This window comes from Gymnodraco acuticeps, unplaced genomic scaffold (assembly GCF_902827175.1).
Source record: "Gymnodraco acuticeps unplaced genomic scaffold, fGymAcu1.1, whole genome shotgun sequence".
Taxonomy (NCBI): domain Eukaryota; kingdom Metazoa; phylum Chordata; class Actinopteri; order Perciformes; family Bathydraconidae; genus Gymnodraco; species Gymnodraco acuticeps.
Window position 1 is genome coordinate 2,188,779 of NW_022991219.1, and position 10,389 is coordinate 2,199,167.

General features: G+C 42.0%; 1 protein-coding gene across 1 annotated transcript; it reads right to left on the reverse strand.

Moving 5' to 3' along the window:
• Nucleotides 1-832: 832 nt before the first annotated feature.
• gprc5bb (G protein-coupled receptor, class C, group 5, member Bb) lies at nt 833-8,281 on the reverse strand. Its single transcript, XM_034239166.1, has 4 exons — nt 7,742-8,281; nt 5,796-6,891; nt 2,999-3,111; nt 833-2,898 (listed from the first exon to the last, which is right to left on the reverse strand). Exons 2-4 carry the CDS (start codon nt 6,889-6,891, stop codon nt 2,854-2,856), a joined length of 1,254 nt encoding a protein of 417 aa, XP_034095057.1. The 5' UTR covers nt 7,742-8,281; the 3' UTR covers nt 833-2,853.
• Between the last annotated feature and the right edge of the window lie 2,108 nt (nt 8,282-10,389).

The window sequence follows — 10,389 nt, forward strand, 5'->3', positions numbered from 1 at the left end:
GTTCAATATTATCCCTAATACAATAATAAGTATTCTGAACACTTGTGTTTTAAGATGTGGTCGGACAACACTTTTTTATATTTAGCTAGTTTCAATCATGCTCTGCCTGTAATCTAAACCCGACTTCTACCTCACCTTCAGCTCCAGAAGTCAAAGGTCAGTGGACCAACATGCCTCTACTGACTTACATTGGCTCTAGCTTGAACCTGCAACTACAGTACTTCCTGTCACTGGCTGCAGCCCCAAAATCCTCCTGCTTCTCCTGGTGTCCAGCCAGTGAAGATCTAGCAACCACCTTGATGGTCTCCTATTTCGAGCCTTACACCTAAAGCTTTAGGAGGTGAGTCGTATCTATCCACTTAAGACCTCATCCGCTGCCTACTACTGTTAGCTTCAAAACCACTCACGTCTATGACAGCTAGGTCCCAATCTTTTATCTCCAGCTTCCTTGAGGACTTAAACCTACAATCTGGGCAAGCAGCAGTGCAACCACTATCTGCAGCCTCTACTATCCAAAGCTTTAGGGAGCAGTGACTTTTTAAACACCCTAATTCCATTTTGAATTTTAGAAGAGATGATTTATTACACTTTTTGGAAGAATATAGCTATTAGGTGTACTGGGTCTCAATTCAACACACCACAAGCTCTATATACTTGGTATAAATCATTCAGAAATCTTCTTATTACTAGAAATAACAATCCAGATCAACCTCATTCTTTACTTTATATAAAAATAACTACTTCTGTGATGTTTTATGGATGTACTTTTAATATTTTTGTGAATAATCTTGAAAATCAAATATGGAAATTAGTCTGAAGTATCAACTGGAAACCTTGCATTATTTATTTATTTGCAGCCTTTTTTTTATTGATATTGACACATTTGTGAGGATATCTTCTTTGTTTGTTTGCTTGTCTTTTATTGCAGTGCAGTCATTTTTCTCTGTCACTGCACATGCCTCTCCTCTATGTGTGTATAGCTGATTGTATAGCTGCATCCCTATAAAGTGACTCATGGATAATGACAAAAGACCAGTTCAATAACCAGACAGTTATTAACCGAAATATGCACTGATGTATTAGCCACTTTGTGCAAACCACATTACAGACATTCATGTTACGCTGCCATAAGACAGTGACAGGGCTATTACTATAAGAACATTTAAAAAAGGAAAAATACAATTTTCACATTTTGATTATTTACACAATTAAAACTCAGGTATATAGGGTAAACACATACATCTTGTAATGGTTATATTTGCATTGTACAATATCTGAGCACACAAAAAGGCAAATTATTTACTTTAGTTTTATATAACAAAAATAAATGGTCAAAGAAATTGTCATAAAATAAACATAGTGAATGGCATTATAACTTGATCAATTGTCCTGGGTTGAATTTTGTATTTCCAAGGAAATTAAAACGGATGCTTATTAGAAATCTACATGGTGCCAAACTTTGCCCTTCTACTAATAAAAACAGTGTACATGTGTGTGAGTCGGTTCCAGTTATATTCACAGTGATGGATGAGTTAATGTTTTCTCTAGATAACATTTGAAGGGATCCTGAATGCCAGAATATAATGACAGTAGCAATACAATTTCTAACCAAGCATGATCAGTATAGCCTTATTGAATCCAGAGTAACTTTGGGAAAACATGAGTGAAACTGGTTGAGAAAACAGTCCAACCTCAAGGTCCATTTGGTAGCTGTTCCAGAGATTTCAGCTGTACAACATGGTCTTCCTTTGAGCACTTTAAGTGGATTTGTCAACCGCTATTTTCATTGTCAAGAACAAGCTTTGCAATAAAACACTGAAACAGTTTTTTCTCTTCTATATATATATATCCAAATTCTATAAAACATTTAAATACATTTTGACAAAATACATTACCTCTAAACTGCGCTTTTACATGCATCTCAAATGATCAGACATCTCACATATCACAATGCCCAGATATAATATAGTGCAAAATCACAACCTCAAACAGTAAACGTTACTGTATACACTGCAGCATTGCAGTATTAAATGGCTTTTTATCATAGGCTTATTAAAAACGACTAATCCATCCGCCGTAGACTATTTTTAGCCTTTTAAATCATCAGATTATTATTCAGAACTTTACACCAGCTCTGTTACTGCATGACAATTATGTATGAAACGTCCAATAGCACTGATAATAGAATGGAGACATGGAGAGAAAAACCCGAGTGCGAGTCCTTTGGGTCTTCCACCATGCCACCTCTGTGGGCGTATGTTTAAATAAACATCCTAAAGGCTTGTTTTTTTTTAGATGTATTCTTACACCAGATAGAAGAGAAGTAAAGTGTAGTTTTTGTGAAGCAAACATCACTGAGTTACAGCAATCATTTAGAGCTGCTCCCACATCTGTGTACTTCTATACATTCAAATCATACTTTAATCTTTTCTTTATTATGGTTAATACCACAGTGTTCGTTATTAACCTAATAGCATTCACCCTTCTGATGCACTCCATGTTTATGTATTTATTTACATATTACAATTAAAACTCTGTGTGCCTAATTAATGCATCATTACAACTGTTCCCTTATGAAAAAGTCTCCTAGGCTATGGAAGCTGAGTCACTTCGACCCTCTCTTTTGTGATTTTCTGTCCAGTCTGCTGAAAAATAGGAACGCAAAAGGAGAGCCAAAACACTATTAGGATTGGTTCTTAAAATGTAACATGTTGCATGGTGCATTTTTAAGGTCCCATCACATCCATTCTGTGATGCGATGTTTTCAAAATCTCCTTCTTCTTAGGCAACAGGAAATTCTATAATCACACACCAGCGTTACACCAGCGTTTCTTCTTCAAGTCTTGTCGCATATCACCATAACCGTCGCCCAGTGTAGTTTACTGGGGCTGTGGGCATCTACCAAAGAAACAAAAACATGTAGTAAACAAGTTTAGTATTGTTAGGGTTGGTTATTTTTATGTCAACAACTCACAATGTGTGTTTCTTCCACACTTACCGTTCCACCATTCATGACCAGAGCCATCTCAGTGGGTTGGTAGACGTGACCTCTGAAGGCGATGCCGGGACGCATACTCCCGTGGCTGCTGTGGTAGGTTCCAGTTCGGAGTGCTGACCCACCACGAAAGGTAAAGCACACACATGCACGTTATGGGTGTCATGCTAACAAATGTTACATCTGCTAACTAGACCATAATGGCTCCAGTTTCAAGGGAACCTTACCTACTATTATATGGCATATTCACACTGCATGGTATGTCACGGCTCTACCTTTTTGTGTGGATGGTACCTGCTACTGTTTTGATACTATCTCCTTGGAGGTTCTTAACAAGCAGAGCAGAAACTAGAAGGTGGAGTAAAACACTTTAAACTAATGATTAATCCATGAGAATATTCACCAGCGGATCATTTTGCGCAAACCTGGACCTTTCTTTATTAGCTCTATCCAAATATTTTAAAAGATGGTAGCTGGAGAAACTATAATGTACACTCGGCTGCACAACCGACAGCAATCAGCTGATCATCCCATCACACTAACCCCCTGATCCCACTGGAAGCGTCTGCGCCGCACTGCGACCTCCTCCTGCGTCATAACCCACCAGGCGCGTTTCAAAACGTTGCGGAAGCGGAGCGTCGTGTGTGCAGCCTCGCAGTTGTTGGATGAACATTCCACTTCCTGCCTGCGCTGCGCTGCGCCGCGTCAAAAATAGGATTCATCCTATATTTTAGAAATTCCTTGGGCGAGGAGCTTCTGGGACGCTTCGAGCCGCGGCGCAGCGCGGCGCAGCGGGTCTGGTGGAATAGCACCCATTGACTAGAGTGGCCGCGATCGCTAAAAACGCCGCAGCCGCAGCGCAACGCAGCGCAACGCAGCGCAACGCAGCGCAACGCAGCGCAACGCAGCGCAACGCAGCGCAACGCAGCGCAACGCAGCGCAGACGCTCCTGGTGGGATTAGGGGGTAAGGGGGTGCTCTTAACAGAGGAAAACACAATAAGCAGCTTGTACCAAAATGTAGTTGATTTGAGCAGAGCTCTACCATAATAGATTAAATGTATTTACCATGCAGTGGAAATGCAGCCATGTGATGACAGTGCTACTGATTTGTATAAATGAAACATATATTACATGTAAAGCAACTATTGGGGGATGATTAGCATAAGGGCGCTTACAAACCATTGACACTTCTCTTTTTTATACAGTTTAGGGCACTATTTAGCCAATACTTTTCTCAGATCTTGGAAAATGCAACTTAAATGGCGTATTATAAGAAATTGCAAGCACTAAGCTACAAGGATGTCAACTGATAAGGTGTGCTAACCTTATCATTTTTTATGCTAAAGCAGATACATCATATTTTTCTAATCTTAGCTCAAATTAGCCAATAAAAAAACACTGGTATGTTGGTAATCCTATAAGATCCACTTGGCATTTTTTCAGACAAAATGGTGTCATTTGGTCCTACCACTTTAAAAGGAAAAAAGTTTCTGGCAACTTTGGTCCTATGTATGGTCATGATAATTACAACAAGCTCTGCTGCAGTGCTCACAGTGGCAGGGACAGTACTGTCCATTAAGGAAGGTAAAAAGAGACTTCGTCATCCTTTTCAACCAATAGTAACTCTTCTGGAGACTTGGTGACACATTGTTACATTGCTTCCCTCTGTGTTTTCTTAACTAACTCTCTGTATGACTCTGCCATTGTGAAAGTTGGACTGCTGTCACACTTTGTGCTTTCTTACAACAGACTGCGTTCTGCCACTCTTTGTTTGTCCTGGTTCATCGTGGTTTAGCTCTTCATCTGTGCATTTGGCTTCAGATAAATATGGACAGCTACCAAAGTGAAATGACTCATACATATCCCTATAAGCCTCTTAGATACTCAGCCATTTCATAGGGTTTAATTGGATTTTGTATTATGCTGCAGGAGTGGTTTGAGACGTTTTATTACATATTTTTATTTTTATATATTTATTTATTCCACTGAGAGAACTGAGGCCTTTTTAAAAGCACAGATTTAGGCTTAACAAATCTCCTGGGCAACTGGCTGAGTTAGGAGAAATGTATAAAGATTGAAAAACTCCTACTTCTATCAAAAGCTGCGACATTGCGAAAATGCAACAATAACGCAGTGTTAAAAGCACATTTGGATGACTTGCGAGTTACTGACAATCAAATGAGTCAACCTACAAGTCAAATGAATCCAATAGCACTGAAGAGGACACTTTGCAGATGCCTCCATTACTACTGGGAAAATGCAATTAATCACATTTTGAATAAATTAATAAAGTAAATAAAATTGTGTTAAATGTTTTCATATCCAATCTTTGCACACTCTTTTTATGTTAATGCGTATTTCATTGATTCACTGACATAAACCAGTTCGCTTGTCAAACAATCTCTGTGTAAAGTCCATGAAACATGATGTCATGATGTATTTAAAAAGGTCAGACTCCTTAAAAGCTGGTTGTTTTTGTTCTCTACTCGGCATGACATTGAATGGCATGAACACAACGTTGTTTTTTGTTTCGTTTTTGAAGAGGAGACATGGCATCATCCGTTTTGTTAATAGTTGCCAAGCAACAGGGATCTCATGGCTTTGTCATGACTTACCATTAAACCAAACACATTTGTACTCAACCTTTAAATGTTGAAAATGCAACCAAATGAGCCATTGAGACCATTTAAAGGCAGCATTAGAAAACAGGTTGAAAATCCTTTCTTAGATTATTTAATCTTTAAAACAAACATGACACACACACACACACACACACACACACACGTTACATAAGCCTACTTTCACCGTGCTCCTCCATAGAAAAGGCCTGGTTCTCAGGGAAGGGTCGGTGTGAGTGTGCTGGGATCTCATCTCCAAAGTGTGGAGGCGGGGACGTATGAGTGGTGTCGAAGAAGTCTTGCGTGATGGACTGCGGAGGGTTCCGGAGACACAGGTGGGCCTCTGGAATAGCGTGGAACAGCAGCAGGATCCAGCCCTGAATGACCAGGGCCACCGCCAGCGCAGGCTCATCCAACACCTTCACATCCTTCTTCCCTGCTCCCCCAAAACGCTCCCCTTTCCCCTTTCCCCTCACCTGGCTGCCATAAAGATAAAACCCCAGCCAAGCCACCCATAGCAATGCTGATGCCAAACTGGACAGGAAGAGCCAGACGGCGTTACACTTCCATCTCCGCTTTTCACTCTCTCCTTCTCTATCTTCTTCACTCTCTCCCCCCAGCTCTCCTCCACACAGCACCACCCCCAGAGAAAGCCCCATGGCTATGAGGAGCAGCCCCAGTGTGTAGCTGCATGTCAGAGCAAAGTCTAAAGGTGGGTATTCGCAGGCTGGGTGACCCTCTCTAACGACAGTCAGCAGGACCCATTCAGCAGAGATGATTCCCTGAACCAACGCCAACGCGAGGCCCAGAGCCGCCAAGGAGCTTCCTGATGGACTCGTCTGTCCGGCCACCAGTCTCCTGAGCCTCACACCCTGCACCAGCAAGCTGGAGAAGCAGAGGGCAAAAAGGGGACCCCAGAAGGCCCGGCGGACCACACAGAGCGCCTGGTTCTTCCCCACCAGGAACGCCAGGGAGATGGTAAAGATCCCCAGGAGCGTGCCCAGGAGCAGGAGAAGAGGTCCCAAGCCGGAGCGCCTGGCGGGGTCAGAAATGGAGCGTAGCTTGACCAGCAGCAGCACGGCGAGGACCAGCGAGGCGAGGCCGCCGCTGCAGGCCACCGCCTCCAGGACCACCCCCCAGACAGCCTCCAGGTCGCACAGCACTCTGTACGGAGGGTCCACATCCACACTGCAACCCCGGGGAGGAGGAGGAGAGGGGTGGGACGAGGCATAGCCCATCAGGGACAGGAGGCAGATGATGATTGGGCTGACGGCCATCTTAGAGATACAGAAACAGAACATATGTAGTAATGGGGAGAAAGGTGCAGAGAGATAAACAAGAGGAGTGATACTGTGGAGGAAGATACAGAGAGGAGGGGGGCACGAAGGTGGATGTCGTGATACATAACTATTTCATAAATACTGCCTCTTCATGAGTCACAATATACAGAAGAAACAGCCGACAACATTTATTAAGATCCAGTAAGCCTGTTATACACCAGAGATTAATATGTCTTTCTGACAAACAAACAAACAAACAAACAAACAAACAAACAAACACACACACACACACACACACACACACACACACACACACACACACACACACACACACACACACACACACACAGCACAGAATATAACTGCTTTTAGCACTGGGCAATGGTTTCCATGGGAACGGGAAACAGCGTGGGCTGACTATTGGGCTGACTATTGCACACTGGGCTTTTGAGAAGTCGAGTTTCAGTACCCAAAAGCAGAGAGATGCATGAGTATATACACACACACACACACACACACACACACACACACCCACACACACACACCCACACACACACACACACACACACACACACACACACACACACACACACACACACACACGCACACACACACACACACACAAACATGAGAACCCCTTAATGACAAATTCATCCCCCAGCCATAAAACATTACCCTTAGTTGAATCTTCATGTAAGTTGTAACCCTCCAACAGTGAAGAGTGATCCCAAAATATCCTTACTGTCAATTTCTGACAAGGATAGAAGTATCCAAACACAAATAAACACACATACGTACGTACATATTAAATTCGACACAAATGCTAAAACTCTTTAATAAAACTCACCTCAGATTAATTCTTGCCTTGAAATGTTGATTATTGGCAGTGAGGGGGCATTATTATTTTCCAGTCTGCATCCCAGCAAGTATTTTTGTTTTATTATCCCAGTTAATTAAATCCTTGAGGCAGCGAAAACAAAACGGTTTCCATTTAGTCTCTTATGTCTCTCTCAGCTCCCACTGTTTTTAAAGTAAAAAACAAGCACACTTTGTTGCAAAATCAATAATGTCCTTCTGCTGCACTGTTACGTCCGGCTGCTCTGAGAAAGATCTACAATTATGATGCATGCCTTGATACTTCACACACCCACGGAGTCAAATATATCTTGTGTGTCTCTTTCACTCTTCTCTCTCGCTCCCTCTGTCCCCCTCTTTCTAGTCATTCTGTGTGCATGTCTCTTTTCTCGCTCCCTGCTTCACGCTGAATCTGCGGAGGTGTCAACAGAGACGCAATCCCAGCTTTACTCCTGCTCACCCACACATGGGGAGCATGATTTGCTGATGCACCTGTCTAAACAGGAAGGAACATGTGAAATAAGTACAGTACATAACCATGGTAATTCACAGCCAATCCAGTGTGAGTCACCAGCATGGTAGAGTGTTATTTCCTGCCTACTGGCTCCCACGTCTTCCTCATTATTCAATTCTTCCTCACACCCAGAGCTGGAGATTCATCATTATCCAGCAAATTGGACCTAAATCAATGGACTCTTCAGCAGGAAGATGTTTGTGAATGGTGTGTGTCGCAGAGTGAAGGAGAAGAAGTGAAGGCTTTGGAAGAAGTGGGGCAGATGGTCAATCTAAACACAGGTGAGCCCTGTGGCCACGTGGCTGTCCTTGTAGAGAGTGTTACATAATACCCTTGAAGACATGATTCAGCCAAGTCTCTTTAGAGTGGCGTAATCTCCTCCCCTGGGGATGGCTTCATGCGGCGACACGACGAAAGAAAAACCCAACCATTGTACTAGCTTATCGAGTCTATTTGGATCAGTGTGAGAGAGATTGATGCTGACAGACAGTAGTGGGCTCAGTGACAGAAAAAGGCCAAAGCTGTTTTTTGTGACACAAATAAACTGACAGTTAGCGATAGTGAGTGTTTTGGACAGTCATAGCAGATGAATTACTTAATGAATGGGTTTACAATAGATACATCACTCATGACAGATGACATGATGTATTGTATTTTAAACTCAAGCAGACAACCATAGTATGCAGCCCTATTTATAATTGCACCATTGTCCATCACAGATAACAGCAGACTTGATATAAGAAGTGGATGAGGATAGTTTCCTTTACGTTACCCATTTATTAGTCGCCTATGGTTTTAGGCAACTCAAATGTTACATTTAACTTTTATGAACTGGTAAGACTGAGAAATGATCAAAGGTCAACTATTACATTTTTCATGTCCTCTATACATAAAATGCGTCCCTGTAAAGAGATTCTGAAAGTTTCAGGAAAAAAGATTCTCTCACTTTTTGTCCTGATCCATTTATATAAAAACCTCTCTGAAAATGAGCTGATCAGATTTTGGCCACTTTGTGATGTCATAATGTTTTTTTGGGTTGTTTTAACCACGAGCCAATAACCAACCAAGGTAACCCCGCCCACCCTATCACCTGAATCTCCTCCTCCATATCTCGCAGAGGGGCGTGGGGAGTGGCACCTTATTTTCATCTAAAGTAACAGATGATTTGTATATAACTGAGAACTATAATATATTAATGAAAAATATTATAACAGGAGATCGTTAAAGTTATCAGACGGGAAAAAAAGGACAACAACCAAACTTGGATAACGTGATAGCGAACCTTCACAATGTAGCCACGCCCACAAACTGCATTATCGGCTTTTTTAATCTAAATGGGACCATAATTGACAATAAGAGCTTCATGGTGTTTTGCAAAACACTTGAAACTAAGAAAATGTTCACTGAGGTAATACATTAAGTGAGAAGCATGGTCATTGTCTCATAGACTTCTATACATTTGACCTTTTTAGGTCACTTATGCATTGGCTTCACTTTTCAGAACCTTAGTTGGGCGCCAGATGGAGTGGGGTCACAGGGGCCAAGGCTTTTTAAAAGTCCTGGGTATTAGTAACCAAGATTAATAAAATACATTCATCTCTGTAATCCCTGCCCGCCCCAGGTATTCATAAAGCAGAACTTTGTCACTGTCTTCAAAACGTTTGGGAATTCTTCTCAACTGGAGTTTTGTGTCTGCCATACCTGTATACTGTTTCTTTTCCTGTGTTGTATTTGCGTCCCCTGAGAAGAAAGAGGTAGGAGACAACAGGGCAGAGAAGTGCTGACTAACTCAGGAAACCAGTCCTAATCTGTGTAATCCAGTGTTTACTCTGGTCACAGTCTAATAGGGCCCATCCCATAATCCCACCCTTATCCCACCTCATGTCTTCATACAGATCCCAAAGAGGGCACAAACCGAGGCTCTATCTGCACGTTATTACTTTGTAACACGACTTCACACAGTAAAGACATGCACAGCTGGAGATCTGCAGTTTTCTCCTGATGGTAGAGTACCTTGCCCAAGAGCACTGATAACAGAATAAGTTATTTGGTTGTGTTTGATCTTTAATAGAGGCACATGTTTGTACAGTTGGCTGATGTTCTTTAGGGTAGATCAATGGTCTTTA